This window comes from Pichia membranifaciens (assembly GCF_001661235.1).
Source record: "Pichia membranifaciens NRRL Y-2026 unplaced genomic scaffold PICMEscaffold_1, whole genome shotgun sequence".
Classification (NCBI taxonomy): domain Eukaryota; kingdom Fungi; phylum Ascomycota; class Pichiomycetes; order Pichiales; family Pichiaceae; genus Pichia; species Pichia membranifaciens.
This window is the reverse complement of record NW_017566982.1, coordinates 1,550,304-1,572,268: the sequence shown is the minus strand read 5'-3', so window position 1 is coordinate 1,572,268 and position 21,965 is coordinate 1,550,304. Positions and strand designations below refer to the sequence as shown.

General features: G+C 46.7%; 14 protein-coding genes across 14 annotated transcripts; 7 read left to right on the top strand and 7 right to left on the bottom strand.

Annotated features, from left to right (window-relative positions):
- Positions 1 to 941: 941 nt before the first annotated feature.
- PICMEDRAFT_14544 (hypothetical protein) lies at positions 942 to 2,398 on the top strand (the record flags this gene model as incomplete). Its single annotated transcript, XM_019160423.1, has 1 exon — positions 942 to 2,398. A coding segment is annotated over exon 1 (1,027 nt), but the record flags the coding sequence as incomplete, so codon positions are not given.
- A 1,117-nt stretch (positions 2,399 to 3,515) lies between these two features.
- On the bottom strand, positions 3,516 to 5,163 carry PICMEDRAFT_14543 (hypothetical protein). Its single transcript, XM_019160422.1, has one exon. It carries the CDS (start codon positions 4,817 to 4,819, stop codon positions 3,635 to 3,637), a length of 1,185 nt encoding a protein of 394 aa, XP_019020167.1. The 5' UTR covers positions 4,820 to 5,163; the 3' UTR covers positions 3,516 to 3,634.
- Positions 5,164 to 5,491: 328 nt separating this feature from the next.
- Positions 5,492 to 6,404, top strand: PICMEDRAFT_14542 (hypothetical protein). Its single transcript, XM_019160421.1, has one exon. It carries the CDS (start codon positions 5,545 to 5,547, stop codon positions 6,262 to 6,264), a length of 720 nt encoding a protein of 239 aa, XP_019020166.1. The 5' UTR covers positions 5,492 to 5,544; the 3' UTR covers positions 6,265 to 6,404.
- A 20-nt stretch (positions 6,405 to 6,424) lies between these two features.
- On the bottom strand, positions 6,425 to 7,491 carry PICMEDRAFT_90977 (hypothetical protein). Its single transcript, XM_019165066.1, has one exon. The coding sequence runs from the start codon at positions 7,228 to 7,230 to the stop codon at positions 6,748 to 6,750; it is 483 nt and encodes a 160-aa protein (XP_019020165.1). The 5' UTR covers positions 7,231 to 7,491; the 3' UTR covers positions 6,425 to 6,747.
- Positions 7,492 to 8,779: 1,288 nt separating this feature from the next.
- Positions 8,780 to 10,266, top strand: PICMEDRAFT_70629 (hypothetical protein; the record flags this gene model as incomplete). Its single annotated transcript, XM_019163693.1, has 2 exons — positions 8,780 to 9,949; positions 10,039 to 10,266. 2 exons carry the CDS (start codon positions 8,780 to 8,782, stop codon positions 10,264 to 10,266), a joined length of 1,398 nt encoding a protein of 465 aa, XP_019020164.1.
- A 917-nt stretch (positions 10,267 to 11,183) lies between these two features.
- Positions 11,184 to 12,887, top strand: PICMEDRAFT_9545 (hypothetical protein; the record flags this gene model as incomplete). Its single annotated transcript, XM_019165099.1, has 1 exon — positions 11,184 to 12,887. The coding sequence occupies one exon, from the start codon at positions 11,184 to 11,186 to the stop codon at positions 12,885 to 12,887; it is 1,704 nt and encodes a 567-aa protein (XP_019020163.1).
- Positions 12,888 to 13,012: 125 nt separating this feature from the next.
- PICMEDRAFT_70627 (hypothetical protein) lies at positions 13,013 to 14,155 on the bottom strand (the record flags this gene model as incomplete). Its single annotated transcript, XM_019163692.1, has 1 exon — positions 13,013 to 14,155. The coding sequence occupies one exon, from the start codon at positions 14,153 to 14,155 to the stop codon at positions 13,013 to 13,015; it is 1,143 nt and encodes a 380-aa protein (XP_019020162.1).
- Positions 14,156 to 14,711: 556 nt separating this feature from the next.
- On the bottom strand, positions 14,712 to 15,170 carry PICMEDRAFT_57166 (hypothetical protein; the record flags this gene model as incomplete). Its single annotated transcript, XM_019163219.1, has 1 exon — positions 14,712 to 15,170. One exon carries the CDS (start codon positions 15,168 to 15,170, stop codon positions 14,712 to 14,714), a length of 459 nt encoding a protein of 152 aa, XP_019020161.1.
- A 441-nt stretch (positions 15,171 to 15,611) lies between these two features.
- PICMEDRAFT_90945 (hypothetical protein) lies at positions 15,612 to 16,631 on the top strand. Its single transcript, XM_019165065.1, has 2 exons — positions 15,612 to 16,503; positions 16,542 to 16,631. The coding sequence occupies exon 1, from the start codon at positions 15,762 to 15,764 to the stop codon at positions 16,473 to 16,475; it is 714 nt and encodes a 237-aa protein (XP_019020160.1). The 5' UTR covers positions 15,612 to 15,761; the 3' UTR covers positions 16,476 to 16,503; positions 16,542 to 16,631.
- Positions 16,265 to 17,174, top strand: PICMEDRAFT_14536 (hypothetical protein). The gene is made up of 2 exons (XM_019160420.1): positions 16,265 to 16,332; positions 16,746 to 17,174. Exon 2 carries the CDS (start codon positions 16,749 to 16,751, stop codon positions 17,106 to 17,108), a length of 360 nt encoding a protein of 119 aa, XP_019020159.1. The 5' UTR covers positions 16,265 to 16,332; positions 16,746 to 16,748; the 3' UTR covers positions 17,109 to 17,174.
- On the bottom strand, positions 16,968 to 17,587 carry PICMEDRAFT_90935 (hypothetical protein). Its single transcript, XM_019165064.1, has one exon. The coding sequence runs from the start codon at positions 17,477 to 17,479 to the stop codon at positions 17,168 to 17,170; it is 312 nt and encodes a 103-aa protein (XP_019020158.1). The 5' UTR covers positions 17,480 to 17,587; the 3' UTR covers positions 16,968 to 17,167.
- Positions 17,253 to 19,256, top strand: PICMEDRAFT_14534 (hypothetical protein). The gene has a single exon (XM_019160419.1). The coding sequence runs from the start codon at positions 17,695 to 17,697 to the stop codon at positions 19,117 to 19,119; it is 1,425 nt and encodes a 474-aa protein (XP_019020157.1). The 5' UTR covers positions 17,253 to 17,694; the 3' UTR covers positions 19,120 to 19,256.
- A 290-nt stretch (positions 19,257 to 19,546) lies between these two features.
- Positions 19,547 to 19,942, bottom strand: PICMEDRAFT_70623 (hypothetical protein; the record flags this gene model as incomplete). Its single annotated transcript, XM_019163691.1, has 1 exon — positions 19,547 to 19,942. One exon carries the CDS (start codon positions 19,940 to 19,942, stop codon positions 19,547 to 19,549), a length of 396 nt encoding a protein of 131 aa, XP_019020156.1.
- Positions 19,943 to 20,237: 295 nt separating this feature from the next.
- PICMEDRAFT_57162 (hypothetical protein) lies at positions 20,238 to 21,143 on the bottom strand (the record flags this gene model as incomplete). Its single annotated transcript, XM_019163218.1, has 2 exons — positions 20,238 to 20,931; positions 21,034 to 21,143. 2 exons carry the CDS (start codon positions 21,141 to 21,143, stop codon positions 20,238 to 20,240), a joined length of 804 nt encoding a protein of 267 aa, XP_019020155.1.
- Positions 21,144 to 21,965: the final 822 nt, after the last annotated feature.

Sequence of the window (21,965 nt, the reverse complement as noted above, 5' to 3'; positions counted from 1 at the left end):
CAGCAGCAACAACGAAAGTTTGCCAAAGGAGACTTTGATTTCTCCGGTTTACCCACAGTCCGGCAGCAGTACCAAAAGAGACTTCACTCCTAGTAAGGAAAACATCGCCACAACAGATTCTTTTGTCATTGACGACGATGCGGAATTGGAGGAAGACACCGACGAAGTCCCCGACAATGGCCAGGTTTTGGTCAGCGAGCAACCTGAAGAGGATGCTGAGACCGAGGCAGCTGTCTCTGCTCCTGTTGCAGAGTTGGAGGACATGCGCATTGAAGAATCAAAGGAAGACTTGAAGGAAGCTAGCGAGGGGGCAGAACCAGTCGAAGTAGCAGCCGAACCTGCAGAAGCAGTCAAAGAAGCTGAACACGCTGAGAAAGCCGAGGAAGCTGAACACGCTGAGAAAGCCGAGGAAGCTGAACAAGCTGAACTCGCTGAACAAGCCGAACCTGCTGAACAAGCCGAACCCGCTGAACAAGCCGAACCCGCTGAACAAGCCCAGGAAGCTGACGACGCCGATGACGCCGACGACGCCGACGCAGGCGACAGCACCAGCACCGCCGCCAACTCAGCCTCTGCCGGCAAGAAGAACAAGAACAAGAAGAAGAACAAGAAGAAGGGCAAGAAATGAACGGCCGCAAACTAGACCTCCCTGAAACAGTCTCTTCTTTACCCATAGCCAGATATATATATACTTCTACCACACAAACGTAATCATATTATCAGTATCGTTCAGTACTGCTGACGTAAGCGGAACCGCGTCGATCGCCTTAATTTTGCTTTTTTTCTCAGGTCTTGGTCTATGCGGTTATCGGGAAGACGGTGAAATGTGACGCAAGCTGAACGGAGACTGTGTGGAGTAGTCGTACGTGCTCCCGTGATGGTATTGCAGAGCTTAGAGACCAGTGTTGAACTATTTGGAGGCCCAGACGTGTTGTTAGGGGCACAAACGTGATCTGCAGAGCGGCATTATCTGGAACAAAAAGGGCGGGAACCAAGCAGAAGCTAACGATAGAAACTGGAAATACAAGCAGACCAGCATAGAGGAAAACACACAAACGCATTCTAGTGTATTGACCTTTTTTCTTTCTCGCAATCCAGCCGACGACACCAGCAGCCAGAGCAACAATGGTTCAGAATCCTGGTGAGGCTGCCGCTTCTGCAACGACGTCTCCAACCACCGCCACGACGGGGACCGGGACTGGTGCAGCTGCACACTCGAACAGCACGCAAAACCATACGACGACGAGCTCGTCCGGCAGCAAAAACAGAAACATCATAGCCTCTCACTACCAGATAGCCCAGAAAATAGGCGAAGGCTCGTTTGGGATCATATTCAAAGGGTTCGACTTGCTACGGTCGAACCAACCGGTCGCCATCAAGTTCGAGTCTCGGAAAAGCGACGCTCCGCAACTCAAAGACGAATTCAGAGCCTACAAGGTTCTGAACAGCGCAGTCAACAATTACTACAAAAATTACGAAAGAGAGCGTTATAGATACTTGTCGGTGCAGGGGATTCCAAAGGTGTACTATTTCGGGCAAGAAGGGTACTACAATATTTTGATAATACAGCTATTGGGGCCTTCGCTCGAAGACTTGTTCGAATGGTGTGGCAGAAAATTTTCAATCACTACGGTGGCAAGGCTAGCCATTCAAATGGTTGAGCGCATCCAGTTTTTGCACGAAAACAACTTGATTTACAGAGATATCAAACCTGACAATTTCTTGATTGGCGCAACCACGGCAGATAATACCATCTATATGGTGGATTACGGTATGGTAAAACAATACAGAGACCCTGTAACGCATGTTCATATTCCATACAGGGAGAGAAAGTCGTTGTCCGGTACAGCTAGATATATGTCGATAAACACACATTTGGGACGTGAACAATCACGTAGAGATGATCTGGAATCACTTGGAAATGTTTTCGTTTATTTCCTGAAAGGTCAGTTGCCTTGGCAAGGTCTGAAGGCTCCGACAAACAAGCTCAAATACGAGAAAATTGGAGAACGAAAACAGAAGATACCAATTTCCGAACTGTGCAGTGGGTTACCGGTCCAGGTGGCAGAATATATACGGCAAGTTAGAGCTCTCAAATTTGAAGAAGATCCAGACTATTTGGGTTACATCAACCTTTTCCGATCAATTCTAGAAAGCTTTGAGGGAACCAAGGAATACGCCGAATCTCACGCTACACTCTCACATAATTCGTCAAGCTCGCAAACGCCCGCCCAACCCCTTCAACTATATGACCAAAATCAGCAACAGCAACAACAGCAACATCAACATTCGGTCGGCTCTTTAACTGATTCAATTCCAGACAGCAAGTTTTCGGATGCCAGTTTATGTGAGTACGATTGGATGAAGTTGAATGATGGTGCTGGATGGAGCTGGGGTAAAAACAAAAAAATTAATCTCAACGGTTATGGATCCGGTGTACGTCACACGGCCACACAACAAACGCATATTTCTAATTCACATTATAATCAACGACAACAAGCACAATCTGCAAGTCAGCCGCTACAGCAACCACAACAGCAACAACAGCTACAACAACAGCAACAACAGCAACAACAGCAACAACGACAGCAATTACAGCAACAACAATTGCAACAGCAACAGCAACAACAGCAACAGCAGTACTACCAAAACCAACAATCAAACTCTCGATCCATGTCGCATTCGAATGGGCACTACTACGTCAACAACGGTAGCAGCAACAAGGCGCTCATGTCGGCCAAGTCTAGGGCTGCCTCGACGTCCGTTGTAAACGAGCGCACTGGCCTACTGGAATCGACTCGTGGGGGGTACATTCAAGGACAACATCGTCACAGTCGTCATGGCCCAGGAGGTGATGATTCGAATTATGAGATGCAAGATGGTTCCTGGTTCGGATGGTTGTGCTGTTGTCGATGGTGGTGACGGTGATGGTTTTACAACGGAACGTATTTTCAGCACTTTTAATGATTGGATGTTTTGGAGCATATTATCATTTACCTCTTGTGCTCATCTCACTTTCTCTCATTTTTGCAACTTTTGACGATGATGTCTCATTTTGTTTTCATCAAAATTCACTCTTTTCAACTTCACCTCCTTTTCAAGCTAAAAACATGCACACACACACACATTTCTCTCTCTTTCTCTCTCTTTCTCTCTCTCTCTCTCTTACTCTCTTACTCTCTTACTCTCTTACTCTCTTACTCTCTTTCCATCGCACACAAACTTCTCTCTTCTCCATTTTAATACTATTATTTCTTTATTTTGTTCTCCATGTTTTCTATATTTCGACTCTTATCCTTATTTCCATCTTCTTCATTAAACTACTTTTGATACTTCTGTCTCTTGTCTCTTATTACTTTCTGTCATTGCTAATATTGCTACTATGCTACTACTTCTTTGATTTCTCTTTCTCTATCTCTTTTTCTCTCTTTCTCCCTCTACTTTGTCAGTTAACTCTTTTTGCTAACAGTAAAAAAATAGTAGTTCTTCAAGCAAAAAATAAATTGAAGTTTAAAAAAAAGACACAAAAATATATATCTCTATACGAATGTACATACACAGAAAAAAAATACAACAAATATCTAATAGGTTAATTAGTAATATTATGTCAGAGTTCGACCTCAACTCACCTTCACTATAATTTTGGGCCAACCTCTCTCTTTGCAAGTAAAATTGCATGGTCTAAGTCATCAATCAAATCTTGGATGTCTTCAATACCGACACAGAGACGAATCAAGTCTTGAGGGAAGTTTCTCTCGGCGAGGACCTTCTTATCAATGGAGGCGTGGGACATCTTCAAAGGTAAAGATATTAACGAGGAAACAGAACCAAAGGACACTGTTGTGGAAAAGATCTCACAATTCTTGATGATGGCTTCACTCAGGGCAATATTGCCTGTTTCGAAAGACAGAACAGCCCCTGGACCTTTACACTGGCTGAAGTGGAGGTCGTGTTGTGGATGAGACTTGAGGCCTGTGTATCTAACGCTGAAGCCCTTGTTCTGTAGAAAAGTGGCCAATGTCATACAGTTTTGCTGTTCCCTTTCCAAACGAATGGACAAAGTCTTCAAGCCTCTGATCAATAGCCAAGAATCGAATGGGGCCAAGCCTGAACCGGTTGCATTGATCACATAGAACAAGCTCTTGGCCAAGTCGTCTCTGTTGGTGGCCAGGACACCGGCCATGATGTCGTGGTGGCCGTTGAGGTACTTTGTTGCGGACTCGTAGTGGATGTCGCAACCCAACTCCAATGGCGACATCAATAGCGGAGTCATCATGGTGTTGTCGAACACAACAATACATTCTGGATTGACTGCGTGGGCGTGTGCAGCAATCGCCTTGACGTCGACGACGTTGATAAGCGGGTTGGTTGGCGACTCAAGCAACACAAGGTTGGTCTTCTTGGTGATGGCGCTCTTCATCAGAGGCAGATTGGTGGTGTCGAAGTGCTTGATCTTGATGCTGTGTTTGCGTTCGACAAAGTGCAACAAACGGTCGGAGCCTCCGTACAAGTCTTCACCTGCCACGACCTCGTCGTTTGGCTTCAAGTTGGACAAGATGACGTCCAAACATGCCATCCCGGAGTTGACGGCGTAGACATACTTGCAGTTGATGACGGAGGCCAGGTGGTTCTGCAAAACCGTCCGGGTTGGGTTTCCCGAACGCGTGTAGTCATAGTCCTGGGTGGAGAACGAGCCGATCGAGTCGGCCTTGAACGTTGTAGATTGGTAGATGGGTGGAATGGACGCCTTGTTGCCGTCCTTGTGGGCCACCTTCACAATCCTGGTGTTGATGCGGTAATCCTTGCTGCTGTTAGCCATGTTGCTGCTTGCTGGGGTTGCTGCTGATGTTGCTTTTCCGTGTGCTGGTCTCTGTTCGAGCTTACTGAACCTGATACTGCTTACAATCTGAACGAGTTGCGGCTTAACAAGCTATATATTTCTATTTGTTCTTTTCTCGTCTGAGTCACACAAGAGGCGGTCACTCAGTGCAGGCGATCGTGCTGGATGGATGCGTCCTCTGCTGCTACGTACTGCTGACCTCTCCGAGCTCACAGAACCCTACAGACGGCTTCTTCAGGCTTCGTCTCCGCATCTGCCTGCGGTCCCCGACTGTGCACGCTGCGATAAAGCCCGACGGGGGCAGAAACTGAGCGGCCCCCGCGACAAACCCCGGTGTTGCGGCTGCGAACGCCGCGAGCAGGAAAATTCAGAAAAAGAGTCATCTGGGACGATCGACGATTTTTTCTAAATTTTGGAAAATGCCGACGATCGACCTGAAATTATTTTTGGCGGTGCACGGAGGTACAGTGGGGTTTTGGCCTGCTTTGCTAATCGGGGGCCTTTTACTCGTCGAGCTGAGGGGAAAAAAAAAGCTGTGCGAAAGTGAGGGGAGGCAGGCAGAGAGGAGGGAGGAAAAAGACAGGAGAGAGCATGTTTTGAAGAAACACACAGCTGAGCTAGAGAAGGGTGTTGGCGCAGAGCGGTGAGATAGCCAGCGAGGGAGCCACCCACACCCACATCGATACACATAGAAACCAGAGAAGATGCTGTCAGCGCTAGTGAGAAACAACACCCGGAGACTTGTAGCAGGCCCGGCCAAGACGTTTGTCAGATCGGGACACATCATTGCCGTCCACAGGGACACGAAGGAGGACAACCCGGAGATTGCGTTCGAGTTCACCGCGGAGAACAAGAAGAGAGCAGAGGTCATAATCAAGAAATACCCACCACAGTACAAGAAGGGTGCGTGCATGCCGCTATTGGACTTGGCGCAGAGACAGATTGGGTTTACGTCCATCTCCGCGATGAACTACGTTGCCAAGGTCTTGGACATGCCTCCAATGAGAGTCTACGAGGTTGCGACGTTCTACACGATGTATCAGAGAAAGCCCGTGGGCAAGTACCACGTGCAGGTGTGCACGACCACGCCATGCCAGCTCTGTAACTCCGACCAAGTGATGGAGACCGTGATGGAGAAGCTGAACCTCAAGCCGGGCGAGGTCTCCAAGGACGGCCTCTTCTCCTTGGAGGAGGTCGAGTGTTTGGGTGCGTGCTCCAACGCCCCAATGCTGCAGATCAACGACGACTACTACGAGGACTTGCAGACCAAGGAGGAGGTTGCCAAGATCCTCGACGGCTTTGCCGCAGGCAAGCCACCTGCCCCAGGTACCACCAAGAGAGAGTCCTGCGAGCCTTTCTCCGGGCCAAAGACCTTGACCGAGCCTCCATTAGACGTCGCCACTGTCACCAGAAGCGACTTGTAGGCTGGTCCGTTGGTTTCCCGTTCCGCTCAGTTTTTATTTATTTATTCATTTATTCATAAATTATATACGTTCTATGTCATGTAAGATACACGCATGTGTAAATATATATCTTAATTCTCTTCCGAGAACAAGCCCTGGATAGTGGAGACCACCCACTGCGTCCGAGGCCAGTCCGGCTAACACCGGTCACCTCCGGTTACGTAAGCGCAAAGAAAAAAATTTGGGGTATCAATTATTATTTTTGGGGGGCGAGCATATATAGATTATACAAAGCCTCTGGTATAGTGTATATGTGTTTGTGTGTAGGTGGCGGAAAGTCGGGTATGAGTTGTGAGGGTATCAACTGAGTAACGTGTATCGCCAACGTATCAATAAATAGTGTATAAATAGGCCTCAATGCACGGTGGTAGTAAAGTATTAATAGTCGGTCAGAAGTGAAGAGAAAGCGAGCGAGAGCGGCCAATTATTCTTCTATCTGTCCATCTATGTGAGCAAACTTGGAAGGTATCCGTTGTTCAGATCCCGTATTCTCGAGGCGGCAAAGTCGTTGTTCGAGTATGCCTTCAACCGCTCCACCTGAGCTGCAGATGTGTATCTGATTGCGTTGCTGTTTCGCACAGGCGTCTCCTTTTCTCTGTAGAAGCGCTGGATCTGGTTGAACACCCTTTCGCTGTGCATGTCGGCGACGTCGCAGCCGCTGCATGGGTCCTGGGCGTCTTGGAGGACCTGGGAGTCTGCCCTCTTAGACATTTGCTGTTCGTGCACAGTGATCATCGTCTTGAGCGGTTTAGTTTTAGTTAAGTTTAGAGCAGTAAACGCGTGTATGTGTGTAGGTAGGTGTAGAGTGTTGGGTGTGGGGTGTAAAGTCTGGTAGGAAGACGACTCTATATCTCTACAGTGAGTGGGTTTCTGCTGGTGGCTTCTGCTAGTCTTATCAGAACATGCGTTGCATACCGGATCAGACATCCCGCATTCAGAATGGGGCGACTGCCCCGTATTTATACAGCATGTCCAGCACGAACCTTCTCCCTTTTTCCTCCCTCCCCCGCATCCACTGCGGACCGACCAATGCACCACAATGGTGACTGCGGCTCGGAGCAGCGTGCGGAGACGCAGCACGGCTTAGTAATGGGCGCGGGGCCCTGTTTCCTGGCCCGTCCTCGCCTGTTCTACGCTTCTTTGCAGTTCCGCCGTGCAGCTTCTACGCTTCTTTCGCCTTCTCTTTGCTTCTGAGGGCCGGGTCCGCCTGTAGCCGGCGTTAAACCCTGCGCAGCGGAGCCCGCAGCCTCGCCCCGGATCCTTATCTCTGCCGATGACTCACGCATCGTGCGGATCCCGCCAAAAAAAAGAGCGGGAGAGGCAGGACGCGGCGTCACGTGACCCAAATGGATACTTATTTTCTTTCAAATCCCTCTCAAATTTTATTTTTCTGTTTTTCACCGTTCATTCTCGTCCGATAAACTCCGCTGCAGTAGCACGGTTTTGTGCAAGATGTTTGGGGCTGTCCAGTACAGAGGCTTTCCACTCCCTATGTGTACGACAGTCTACCATGTTCGACGCATACACAAATGTCCCTTGAGAGGGCGGCTTTCAGGCTGTACAGGCTGCACGTCGGGGCCACGACATTTGGGGTGTCGTGAGCTTGGGGCATGCTGGAACACTCCTATATCACACTCCCGCTGTCGCATGCGCGAGAAAATGGCTCAGCAGAGCGTCTGAGCCATTTCCCGCGCTCTACACTGTGCCCTCTCTGCATTTGTCGCGGCTCAGCCACAAGCTGCGTGCACCGTGCCGCCGACTGCTCTTTCCGACACAGTAAGGAGCCGAAGGCAAGATAGACCCTGATAATTTGTACGTAGGCGAATCGCAGCGAAAAGTACATAACTGTTGGCCCGTTGTATCCCTTCGGCTGACAAAAACTTTCTGCGGAGAAGGCGCCAACGCCTTTCGATGAGCTGCCCCATACACCAGGAACTTCTTGGAAACTCGGTGATAACGTCACGTGATCGCATATAACTTGGATTCTCCAGCCTATTTTCCTTAACCCCACGCTGCGCGCCGCTTTGGGAAGCTGACTCCAGACAACTCTCACTAAACTCCTTCGGACCGGCGTTTATGCCTATTAGGGTATTATCGGCCGCGGCGATACGTGCTTGATGGGGACAGTCCGCTCTGCCCGTGCCCTCGAAGACCGGCTCCCGGTCAGCAAGACGCTTGACAGAACGTTGCCGACGGAGATGGGCGTGCTGCATTACTAATTAAACCTCCTTCTTTCACATCAAAATAAAAAGAGTTCTTCTTCTCGAGATTTCCCCAACCAGAAAGCAACAGCCTGTGGAAGATCAACCATTTTTCGTGCTTGGATACTCAGACTTCCAAGACTCACAAGGTATCGAGCTATCGCTAAGCAACAGAGAGAAAAAAAAATAATAAAGTAAAGATCTTTTTTTCCAGGATCTTAGCCACCAAAACGATTAACACAACAACCAGTCTACCGACAAACACTCCTGCCATCATGAGTGACAAGCAATCGAATGAGTCAAGCTCCTCCGAGGGAGTGCAGCCCTACGTTCGTGAGGGCCGACAAGAAAGTGTCCATTCCGGTGAAGAGGAACAAGGTTTGCTGAGAACCATTTCTGAGTACAATGACGAGACGGTCACGTCTGGTGAAGCCCGAGAAAACGAACGTGTTCGGGAGGAAGATTTGGAAAAGGGCATCAAACCCCCAGGCCCTCCTCCAAAGTACCCTCTGTTTTCGAAGGAGAACAAGGGGATGAGAATGAAGGTGATCAAGCAGTACGTCGTTGTCATAGTGGCTCTCTGGGTCTTCATTCTGAGTGTGTGGCCGATCTATTGGGGGTCCATGTACAAGAGAGACGGCAGATTGGTCAACTTACATTATCTAGTTGCCGTGGAAGAGGACCGGGCCGCACCGATCTCTCAGGCTTTATACTTGGCAACCCAGCACCCGGATATGCAGAAGTTAGCCACATGGAACTTTGAGTCTAACTTGAGCGAAGCAGACGTCCAAAAAATGATCCATGACCAGAAGTACTGGGCTGCCATCTACGTTACCCAAAACAACGTTTCCCAGAGTTTGACAGATGCTTTCACCTCCGCTGAAAACATTGACACCAGGGATTTTGTCCGTTCTCTCTATGAGACGGCCCGTGACCCCTCTACAATGGAGGGTATTGTCAGCCCCACTGTTTTCAGATTTGAGTCTTACTTCCAGGAGGCCCTCCAAACAGAGATCTATCCTCCGCTCATCAAAAATTTGACCAGCGAACAGTTTGCCAAGCTACAAAACACCAACGTGTTGACGTCTTACCCAATCATCCAGTCCACCGATGCCATTCCTGTTGAACCAGTCACAAACGGCCCTCTTCAAGTCGGGTTGATTTACATTATCATTATCACTTTTTTCGAGGTCATGTGGATGGCACAGTTGTACGGCACGGTCGCTAAGTCTGCCATTACTATCCACTACATTCTGTTCAGAATGCTTCTCTCTCAGTTAAATTACTTGCTCATCTCCTTAGCTTTTACTTGCTTGAACGCTGCCTTCCAGATCAAGATGGACAACTCCTGGTCAGGCGGGTTCGGTGTCTTCTGGATGGTGTCGTATTTGACCATGGCAGCTGTTGGAGGGGCCAACCAGAACGTCGGTTTGATTTTGTTTGCAGTCCACCACCTCTGATGGGATTCTGGATGTTGTTCTTTGTTATGATCAACATTTCTGCCACCTTTGCTCCAATTCCACTCTGTCCGGAGTTCTACAGATTCACTTACGCTATGCCAATTAAGAACGCTTACGAATTGATGAAGGTTACTTTGTTTGACACCTCGCGCAAAGATCTCGGCAGATATTTTGGTATTCTTGTTGCTTGGATCGTGCTGAACAATATACTCTTGCCTTTGTGTATGGCTTTCTTCTCGTGGACCATGAAGAAGAAGATCATGAAGGAAATCAAAAGCAAGAACGCCGCTAAGAAAAATTAAAAAAAGCAAAGTGGAAGCGCAAAGGTTGCAAGAGTTCGAAAGCAACAACAGACCATTCAGCACAGCACTAACATTTAACTATACGTTATGCTCCATCTTAGCAGGCCAATAAACAATTCCCCCTTTTTTCTTTTTTGTCGAAATCAAAATCTATCCTTCCAATCAACGGGCCATCAGTCCGGGAAATGGATAATCAAGTCGACAAAACAACTATGCAAACAGTGGTCGGAGCTTGTACAATAGAAATACTGGGAAGCAGTCCTTCTTCTCCGCGTATACATATATATTTTCCATCTTTTAATCTTTAATAACACTCAACTAATAATGTATTTTTTCCTGTAGAAGCAACTGTACCTGGATCACGCTTTCACCTAGCCCGTTTAGGTAACTCGGCTTTTTCGTGGAGAAAGTTTCTTGTCACCCTCTGTTCCCCTGTTTATTTTTAATCTCGCTATGAGGTAATCATTCTTCTCGGCCACTCAGCTTGGATGTCTGGATCTTTTTCCACCTAGCGTTTCTCTCAGGTTCGATCGTCCTTGGTTTGTGTTTACCATCTCCTTCTCGGTCATTGTCGTGGTTGTTGTTGTTGTTGCTGGCATCGTTGTTCATAGCTTTGGTCGTTCCTCAGTTTATCTAACTAAATTGCTTTACTGAAGAAGTCAAGCTTGACAGCAGCAAACGTAAGACCAACTTCTCTAATTATGATGGGTGGACAATTAAGTCGAAGGTTGAAGCGTGCATTACCCATGGTTTTGCTCACATTTTTCGTGTATGCACTTGTTGTGGTATACACCCCACGAAAGTCATTGATTTATATGAAACAGAGTGGCATGAGCTTGCGGAAACCACGGCCTGCGTCAGCCAGCGGGAGCCCTTTCGACACAAAAAGCGTGAGGTATATTCCGGAAGAAACCATCATGCAAACATACAAGTCGATGATCATCGAAAAGCCAGACAAAGTCGACTGGAACCGACTTGCTTACGTCTTCTATGCTACCGGCCCCACAAAGCTATTACCCCTACTTGTGAACGTGCGACAATTGAGACAGATCAACACGAAGGCTAAAATACACGTCATTTGTTCGTTTGACGTCGACCAAGAATTAGGAGACAAAAGGGAGAATCTAGAATTGGTGAAGATGGTCAAGCTTCTGAGACACACGTACTCTGCGGAGCTGGAAAAATTTGACGCCATCAAATCCAAATTCCACTCTGATTCAACGTACTGGTCAGACTCCTTCACCAAGCTCCACGCATTCAGTTTGACACAATACGACCGTGTAATCTACTTGGATTCAGACTCCATCATCCGTAAGCGGATGGATCAGTTGTTCTTTTTACCACCAGCATTGTTGGCAGCCCCACTAAACTATGTCAATCATCCCGAGTTGCAACAACAAGAGGTGATTTCATTTTCCACTGGAGTGAAAAATAAGAATGATTTACTACCACCAACACCATTGGAGTATACTATACCAATAAAAGATACTTATACTACTCTCATTGGGATCGAAGAGAACTTTGGTCCTGACTTTTTCTGGTCTTTATACTCTACACTACCATCCGTAGAGTCTGCATTTGATCTATTCCCAGACTTAACCTTGGGTAGCTATGTCATGGTGATTATGCCTGATAGATCTGCCTATGAATGGATTTGCAAAATGGTGGAAGAAAAGAAAATAGAGGAGTATGATATGGAAATCATCAACAATGTTTGGAAAATGAGTGACCTCATTGATCACAATCAGTACACTAGGACTTTAGACCCTAATAGAACCATTACTGGAGAAAAGGATGAACAGGAAGAAGATGAAGCGTTGGTTCAGAATGAGTGGTTACGAGCTTCTTCTGTTCCTTCGTTGTTGTTGATACCACATGCACCATACGCTTTGCTTTCTGGAGAATTCAGGAAACCGTTGACAGAACATAATGCATACTTGACTATGCCACCTGATTTTGGGTACTTGACAGATTCGTCACCTATGCTCAGCGTCGAGAGATCATACAAGAATGGCATTAGTTATAAGAATATTGATGATGTTGTTGATTTGTTTCCAGGAGTTCCATACTGGGATTGGGCTTGGAGGTTTGATTTTGAAGGTAATGCGCTGCCGATTAAAGAGCTGATGTCAGATATCGACATTGATATGCTCATGCAAGCTAACAAGAATTCAGAAGGTAAAGAACTAGCAAAACGAAATTTTGATGATATCGATTACGATGATGTCATGACTACGGGTATGGGTGTTGACAAATTTGGATGGGATGGTAAAAAGATCGCCGATAACGCAATTTATATTCATTGGAGTGATTATCCTTTGGGCAAGCCTTGGGAATTTCAAGAAGAAAGTGGTGGATATGCTGTGAACTCCAAAGATCAAGAGGGTCCTAATTGGTTTACAAAGATGGCCGACGAGGCGGATTTTAAGTGCAAAGAAGAAGCCGCCACTTTTTTTTCATCTATCGTTACGGAAGAACACAGTAAAGTTTCACAACTTCTTCAAAAGGAGAGGAAGTTTGCAGCGAGGGTTTGTGAAGAGAGTGTTGAGGCATGGAAGGAGATCTATCGTGAGTATTGGAGCATCATGAAGGATGTTAAAGAAGATATTCATTCTGTGTAATTGATTGAATGACTGGTGAATGGATAGCTCTTCAATATCTTTCCTATAAGCAGATATATAAAGACAAGTAAATAAAAGTTTCTCAGTTGAAAGTTTTACATCCTGGAATAAAAGTTTTTTTCGGATCATTTTTCATTGACAACATTTTTGAATTGTCCTGTTTCTATCCCTATCATTATATTTTCTATGCATGTGAAGGATGCAAATTCCAGGGTATCAATAGTACTGCTTCCCAAGTGTGGGGTGACTGAAGTTGTGTAGAATCTATTGGATGATGAATTGACCTCTTTTTCATCGTGCCAGTAGGCTTCAATGATTGGTTCGTTCGGGAAAACATCCAGACCGACATGTGAGACCTTATTTGATTCAATTGCTGCTTTTAACGCCTCAGTATCAATACATGATCCACGACCGATGTTCACAACAACACAATCACTACCAACATTATCAAAAGTTTGTTTATTAATGCAATTAAAAGTGTCTTTACCACCCGGCAAACACACCACAATGACATTTGCGCCCTGCGTAGCCTTTTCTACTTCGCTCGGACTTGAGGAAGAGTAAAAAAAGAAGTCGGAGTCTTGGTATTTTGATTTATCTCTGATGACGACATTTACCTCCATTCCAATGGTGATCATTCTTTCTGCTACAGCTTTGCCAATGAGACCATAGCCATAAATAACACATTTCCTGCCAGAGACCCGCCTAACAGGTTGACCATGATAGATATGGCCAAAAGCAAACCCTACTTGTTTTTCTCCTGGCTTAACAAAATCATTTCTAACTTTATCACGAAGTTTCAATGTATGTGAATGATTATCCTCTGTCGTGTTGATTCTCGTCAGTCTATCCCAGCTATTGAACTTCCTGATACCAGAAAGGACGTGCCACAAGGCACAGTCTGCAACGTCCATAGCAATATATTTATCAACTGGAACGTTGCATAGTTTGATATCTTTCGAAGATAGATGCTGCAGATCGTAACCATCGTAACCTGCACTGCATAATCCAATAACTTTCAAGTTTGGCGGCAACGCGTCAATGAGGGACTGCTCTTCGAGTCCGCCAATTGGTTTAAAGCCAGGGTAAGAGCCAAAAATTGCAATAGCAGACCTGTATGGCTCCTTACTCATGTCGCTTTCGAAATCTGAAGGTGTCGTTAGCTGGTATTTCACGACATCGTATTTGTTCAGGAGCTGTGTATGGTTAAGAATCGCTTCTGGAATAGGAAAAAGCGATATTATCACTGGTTTTGTAAACGCTGACATGCTGAGCCAAAAATGGATCTTTACCGGTACAAAGATTGTTTGCTGAATTATGTACAAAGCCAGAGAAAGTTTAGGGTTTTCGAGATGACATCTCGTGGAGAAGACCGGACGTTTTTACCTCGGTGATGTCAACGCGGGTGGTTGGAATGTGGGGAAAACCGGGGAAGAAAACTGACAACGAGCATTAGAAGCTTGGAACAATAATTTAAAGGGGAAAAAGTACTACATATGAGGGCCATATATACATAGGAAACTATACATAGGTAGCATGAATAGCTGAAGAAATAAAATAATAATAATAATGGTAGTAGTGATAATAATAATAGTGGTGTTGATAATGATAATAATAATAATAATAATAGGAAATGGATGATATGGATAAAGAGGTTACAGCCAAGTAGCTATTTCAAACCTTTGTCCTTTTGAATGCGCTGAGACACATATGTTGTTGATGTTTTGCTTATTCTATAATTATTTAAGAGGGGACGTAGGGGTGGAGGTTAGAGTAAATAATATCCGGTGTTATCTGATCTTATCTGAAAGACTAAATAGTGATTTAGTGGTGGCTGTCTTCGCCGGTACCCAAGTAGTTCAACTTGTAGACGGAACCACATTCCCAACATCTGGCTACCTTGTCCTTGGTTGGCTTCAACCACATGACGACGTGGGCACCTGCTGGGGAACCGGTACAACCGACGTATCTGTAGTCATCATAGGAGTCGATCATAACTGGGTTGGCCATGGTACCCTTTCTGGAAGAGTCTAATGGTTCGGTTTCGAAAACTTCGATACCTTCCAATTTACCTAACAATTCGAATCTTTCTAAACCGGTGGCTTGTTCCAAATCAGTTGGGACTTCACCTGGTTGAGCACCTTTACCGATCAAGTCAAACTTGGTTTCAACTTCAGCAAGGGTCTTTGCGGTCTTGAATTCCTTTGGAGCGTTGTTTCTGGCAAGGGAAGTGGTGGAGAATAATCTTGTAGATCTTGCGACTCTGAGGGTTTGTCTGAACATTCTGTGTAAGGGAGCTTTACGCGGTTGGATCCGAGAGGATACATGTATGTTAGTATGTGAACATAAGGTACAAGGGAGGAATAGAATGCAGAAGCGGAGATAGAAGTAGAGGAGACAATCGCCAGGTTGTGGATCGGAGTAACTGTGTCCTACTAGACTGGTTACTGGGCTGCTGTTTGAATTGACGCTGAAAACATGGTTCCATGTGGGGTGCAATTGTAGTTTGCAGTTCACTGAGCATGGACGTACCATAGAGATGTGGACTGCTCCGTTTGCGGCTGCCCCTGCCATCGTGGAGCATCTTCCTAGCGACAGTTACTCACTTGTTGGCCCGCTTGACGATGTCATGCAACGATGCCGGCGTCCTGGCTAGCGGGAAAAACAAGTCCACAATTGGCGGGGCATCGAGGTAACTGTAATTAAGGTTAAATGCTGCCGATGACGGGAAACGGCCCCCTCTCTCCTAGGTGTCTGTGGCGAGCCTTTCCTGTCTCAGGGTGTGTCTCAACTGCCATCTTCTCGGCCGCCCTGCACTCCGTGTGATGGATACGTACATTGTGGGGTGTGCTGTGTGTGTCGGTGACGGGCGATATGTGTCGATATGCTGTCCTCGTCTACGTGGACCGAGCCAGAAGGAGCAGCCGCTATGTGCTGTGTTTGCAAGCAGTCTGGCCGGCCTCGTTGTTGTACCACATCGAGAGGAAAAGAGGAAAAAAACGCACAACTAGAGAGAACTCCATGTTACGTAAGCGCCCGCTGTTTGTGGCGGGACGCGACGGTTATCATCTGATTTGTAAGGGCGTCTGCGAATGTGCCAGCTCTGATTGGCTGGCCGTGTCCGGTAGGCGCGGTGCACGGAGGAAACACCGGGGCCGGCCGCACACGTGCGCAGAGCGAGGGCTAGATGGAGCGCTGAGAGGGCTGACGGGGCCGGTTCTGCGTGACTGTGTTTCGGGAAAAACGAGCGCGAGCTGGGCCCAGTGGGCGTGTGAGGGGGTAGCGGGAGCGAGAGAGGGAGAGGGAGGCAGGGCCAGAGGGAGAGAGACGGAGGAGGGTGTGAAAAATAGACGGCGGTTTTCATCTTGTAGTGACAGAAAGAAGGCAGAGGACGGGGACAGAGGTTCAAGAGGAGTCATTACAAGCCAACTCAAGACACAGATACGTATGTACAGACACCATCAAGAGGCACTACGGCGGCAAGAAATATTGGTATCAGACAAGAGACGTGCATGCCAAGCACAAAGTGAAGAATGCAGGTTGCAGAACGCAAATAAAGAGTGGCGAACGATTACAAACAGTGGATAGCGGAAACGCTTTGCCAAAGAAACAGAACATGAAAAACGTAGCGGCTGCAGAGCACCGCTGGAGCACAGAACATCAATGCAGATGCACCCACGATGACAGAAACGAGCAAAGGACTGTGTGCTGCAGGGCACCGAAAGATCGCCTGGTTGGCGCCACCCACCACGCAAGGACATGACATGATACCGCCGCCGGAAACGCCCACTCCCCACCATGACCCCGCACAACACGTACTAACATCCCCCCTTCCCCCCTTTCCTTTCATCTCCACAGAAAATGCCAAAGAAGAGAGCATCCAACGGTAGAAACAAGAGCGGTAGAGGACACGTCAAGCCAGTCAGATGTGTCAACTGCTCCAGATGCGTCCCTAAGGACAAGGCCATCAAGAGAATGACGGTCAGAAACATGGTTGAAGCCGCCGCCGTCAGAGACATCTCCGAAGCCTCTGTCTACGACGAATACCCAATCCCAAAGATGTTCAACAAGTTGCACTACTGTGTCTCCTGTGCCATCCACTCTAGAATCGTCAGAGTCAGATCCAGAACCAACAGAAAGGTCAGAGCTCCTCCTGTCAGACAAAGATTCAACCAAAACGCCAAGAGAGTCTCTCCAGCCGACGCTGCCAAGAGAGCTTAAGTGTTTCCGTTTGAATTTTCTACGACGTGATTGTATATCTCCCTCTCTTACTATTAACTCTATATATCATCATAATATCTATATATCTTGTTGAATACTAGACACAGACCAATCCGGGCTGCTACTGATCCACCGCGTTGCGTAATTCCCCTGGTTTTATTACGTAATGCTCCTTTTCCCCCTGTCCTCGCCCCGCTCCTCTCCCCGTCAAGAAAAAAAGCGTCGCCGTCAACGATTTGCTCCTCCATTTGGCGATGTGATGGAGATTGCAGGCGCTGGGACAAGAGGCAGCAGCAGCACAGACCGTGGCACCGACGTCTCCTTAGCGACCACCCAACATCTCCGTGCACCCATTGACTTCTCCGCAGCATAATAGAACAGTCGTCTCTTTACTACGTATCTTTGATCCAGCACCCACGTAACCAGGCCACCCCTTCTCTTCATCACAAAGCCCCTCGTCCTCTTGCCACACACATAAAACGTCCGTTGATACCTTTTTCCGTCTGACAGGCCAATTCAACCCCACACCCAGTGTACAATATCCACAACGCAGTGAAACAGCACGCATCAAACACAACCACACACAATGGAGGAACCTAATTGGAAGTTCAGCCAGTGCTTTGGCGATAAAGGCGACATAGAAAATATAACAGAAGCAGACATAATATCCACCGTGGAGTTCGATCACACGGGAGAGTTCTTAGCCACCGGTGACAGAGGTGGCCGTGTCGTTCTGTTTGAGAGAAACGAAACGAAGAAGAATTGCGAGTACAGGTTTTACACCGAGTTCCAGAGTCACGACGCAGAGTTCGACTACTTGAAGTCCCTCGAGATTGAAGAAAAGATAAATAAAATCAAATGGTTAAAAAGATTTAATCAGTCTAAGTTTCTTCTCTCCACAAATGACAAGACCATAAAGCTTTGGAAAGTTTTCGAAAAGCAGATCAAAATAGTGTCCGAAAACAACTCCAACAACAACGACGAATTGAGCAACTTCTCTCCCAAATCAACAGCAAACATTACCAGACAGTTATCCTCTTTCCAAACCAACCCCAATCTAGTAACAGCTCTTATAGATTCCAACAGTGCCACAATGGCAGAGATAAAGTTGCCAAGATTGACTTACCACGATACAATAACAGCCGCCCAACCGAAGAAAGTCTATGCCAACGCCCATGCCTACCACATCAACTCGATAAGTGTGAACTCCGACCAAGAAACCTTCATTTCCAGTGATGATTTGAGGGTCAATTTGTGGAACCTGGGTATTGAGGACCAGTCTTTCAACATTGTCGATATCAAGCCAGCCAACATGGAAGAGTTGACCGAAGTCATAACCAGTGCAGAGTTCCATCCATTGGATTGTAACCTGTTCATGTATTCATCGTCAAAGGGTATGATAAAGCTCAATGATATGAGGATGAACTCCTTATGTGACAACCACTCGAAGATCTTTGAGGAGTATGTGGATCCTTCGAACCATAATTTCTTTACGGAAATCACGTCATCGATATCAGATGTCAAGTTCAGTTCCAACGGACGTTATATTGCAAGTAGAGACTACATGACTGTCAAGATCTGGGATATCAATATGGAAACCGAGCCAATCAAAACAATTAACATCCATGAACAATTGAGAGAGCGTCTTTGTGACACTTACGAAAACGATGCGATTTTCGATAAATTCGAAGTCCAATTTAGTGGTGATAGTAAATCCGTTATGACTGGATCATACAATAACAATTTTATGATTTACCAAAACTCAGTTAGCCCCGAATGTACGATACAAGAACAAGAAAATGAACGTGAGATTGTACTGCAGGCCGACAAATCGGCATTCAAAGTCAAAAAGTCGAACTCGAACAAACGTAAGAACTTGTCGATGCTAAATAAGTTCGATCCGGATTCAATCGACTTCAAGAAGTCCATCCTGCATTTGAGCTGGCACCCTATGGAGAACTCTGTGGCAATTGCTGCAACGAATAATTTATATATATTTTCGGCACTCTGAGTCGATGTAAGCGATAATGTTTAATGATCGATTTATACTGTTGTATCGATAACCTACTAAAACCTACAGGTGTTTTTTGTCTTTTCTCTCTTTCTTGTTATTATCAATATATAAGAAATTTTAAAGAAGTTTTCCAGAAAGCAAAACTGCTTGATCCGCTTGCGCAGATGCGTTTCATAGCTGTCCATTTCTCAGAAAAAAAAAGAAGTAAAAGAGGCTGCTACTAAGCTTGACCAATTGATGAAGGATGAAAATCATAGTAATAATAATAATAATTTTGATAACAATGATGGAAGGTAGATGTTGATGGCTTTTTTAATAGTGATAATAATAATAATAATAATAATAATAATAATGATAGTGATAATAATAATTTATAGCATTGGTGACGTTGGATTCATAGCGAAGAGATTCAGGTCAGGCTAATCTAGTCTCTAATGTGTCTGTTACAGTCTGAGTTCCAGAAAAGAGTCTTGTCACCGTCACCCCAGAAGAAATCGACCTTTCTGACGTTCAAGTATTGGTATTTAGGAACAGGCCATTCTTCGTCGGACAAGTGCTTGGTGTGTTCTCTGTGTTCTGCGTGCTCCTTTTCGACAAAGAAGGTGTTGACGGCAGTGATGGCGATGATTGGGGCGGCCAACAGGAAAGAGACCTTCTTCCAGGTTGCGGAGGAGGCGTCGGCGTGGTGCTCGACGGCTTCGAGGTGCTTGGCGAACTCGGCACCCTTAGCTGGGTCAGCAGTGAATGCTGGCTTGTCGAGGTTGGATTGGAATCTTCTGCCAATAACCTTTGCTTGTCTCTTTGCAACTGTTCTGAACATTCTGTGTGTGTGTTTGTGTGTGTGTGTTTGCACCTATGTTCTCTATAGGGGCGTATCCTACGCCGTATACAAAACGATATACAACACCACAAAACAAGCAAAATTCTGTCTGACACACTCTCTCTCCCTCCTCTCTCCCTCCTCACCGTCACCGTCACTGCTGCAACACACCACAATCTCTCGTTTTTCTGGACCGCTTACCTAATCCACTGGTCTCACCACCCGGCCCGTCTGCCCAACGCAAAAGAAGGCGGCGAGCGCCGACTTTCGCTCGATTTTCATTGGCTCACTTGCCTCAGGCTCCAACAGCAGCGGGGGACGATCGGCTCTGCCAGGCGCTGTAACGTTTGATCAACTCTCCTTCTACAAGACGGGTCCCCTCTAGCTGATTCCCGACGGTCAACCAGCCCGGACGAGTGTTGTGCTGTCTGCCGAAGATCTCAAGCTTGCGGACGCCGGCGCCGACGAGCCGGTCGACTATACCGTAGATCTCGTCGGGCTTGCGGGAAGTTTCTCTCGTGGAGGAGATCATGATTTGCGAGTCGATGGCACGGTTGATCCACTTCACGCTGCCCTTGGTGGCAACGAGGAGGTGCTCCTTTGAGTGGTTCAACCAGTGGCCGGTCCGCCCGGTGCTGATTGTGCGGACCAACTGGCTGGTCTTGATCCACGTGATCTGGTTGATCACCTTGTAGCCCCACTTGCGGAGAAACTCCCGCCCCGTCTCGATGGTGCGGCCGGTGACCCACAACAAGAACAGGCCTTCACGCTGCAACTTGTCCATGCGCAAGGACAACAACTCGTCGTCCTTCAGACTGCTGTAGTTGAGATTCATGTGGATCGTCCAGCTGGGGTCGGCGATGACCACCCCAAAGTCGCTGCCAAACACCTCGAAATCAATGTTCATCAAGTCGCAGTTGATCCATTGCGGAGGAAGTTCGCAGCTCAAGTAGCTGCATGCCGGCTCGCCTCTGGTGAAGTCCCAGATCCTGATGTTCTCCTTGATCTCATACAGCTCTTTCATTTTGGCGTCCTCGTCGGCGTTACCCGCAGATGCACCCTGATCGGGGTTGAAATGCAATGGCATCAACTGTCCATAATGGATGTATCTGCAGTTGGATATCTTATGACATGTGTCCAAATACGAACAGTCACCCAGCTTGAAGTCTGTTTGAGATTGGATGATCGGAATAAAATGCATCTTGCTTTCGACGCATCGATATACCTGGTGAAACTTTTGGTTGACCCGGTCTTTGCTCTCGTAGATAAGTTTTTTCAGCTTATCCTCATTCAACCTACAAAAGCTGGTGCTTTTGTCAAAAGTGATCAACGAAGATAATAACGCGGCGTGCTCACTGTCTTCGCAGCACTCATAAAAGGGAAGAACAGGAGTCCTCAACCGTGCACGCTCCCTCTGTAGGTTATGAGATGAACACTCGGTGTTGAGCAAATATTCGAGTTGCTCCAATCGATTAGATTTGGTAGTCAAAGTGTAGGTATCATTGATATCTTTCGGGATTAGCTTTTTGTTCGTGATCATCTTGATAGGGTAAATGTCATTTTCAGAGACAATCGGCTTTTCCCCATCAATTAGGTTCAGCACGTACTTTAGCCTCTCATTTTTATTGGCTGGAATTTGGTAGTTAACTTCGTTCAATGACTTTCTTTTGATATGTAGATCAACGTTTTCGACCGCTTCAAAGTCTAAACTTTCGTCACAGTTCTGCCTATTGCTTTCAAAACCATTGTAGTCTTCTGATGAAGAAGATGAAGAGGGAGGCTGATTCATATAAGAGGGATCGTTGAACGCGGACAGTCCCCCAAGTGACACTGAGGCCGAAACAGATGCTGTAGTACTGACAGAGCTCGTGGACAAAACAGAGGGCGATGGGCTATTAGATTGGCGGTTCGAATCGGACGACGATGGCGGAACGTAAGCATAATTGAGCGACTGTGTAGTTCTCAAGAGCAACGCCAAGGATAACCGGTTGATGTAGGAAATTTTATCGAAGCAACGAAACAA

What these genes read in the sequence shown, in the direction of transcription:
- PICMEDRAFT_14543 (XM_019160422.1), bottom strand. Translation starts at nt 4,819, where the DNA reads ATGGCTAACAGCAGCAAGGATTACCGCATCAACACCAGGATTGTGAAG.
- PICMEDRAFT_14542 (XM_019160421.1), top strand. Translation starts at nt 5,545, where the DNA reads ATGCTGTCAGCGCTAGTGAGAAACAACACCCGGAGACTTGTAGCAGGC.
- PICMEDRAFT_90977 (XM_019165066.1), bottom strand. Translation starts at nt 7,230, where the DNA reads ATGTCTGATCCGGTATGCAACGCATGTTCTGATAAGACTAGCAGAAGC.
- PICMEDRAFT_90945 (XM_019165065.1), top strand. Translation starts at nt 15,762, where the DNA reads ATGTGTCGATATGCTGTCCTCGTCTACGTGGACCGAGCCAGAAGGAGC.
- PICMEDRAFT_14536 (XM_019160420.1), top strand. Translation starts at nt 16,749, where the DNA reads ATGCCAAAGAAGAGAGCATCCAACGGTAGAAACAAGAGCGGTAGAGGA.
- PICMEDRAFT_90935 (XM_019165064.1), bottom strand. Translation starts at nt 17,479, where the DNA reads ATGCTGCGGAGAAGTCAATGGGTGCACGGAGATGTTGGGTGGTCGCTA.
- PICMEDRAFT_14534 (XM_019160419.1), top strand. Translation starts at nt 17,695, where the DNA reads ATGGAGGAACCTAATTGGAAGTTCAGCCAGTGCTTTGGCGATAAAGGC.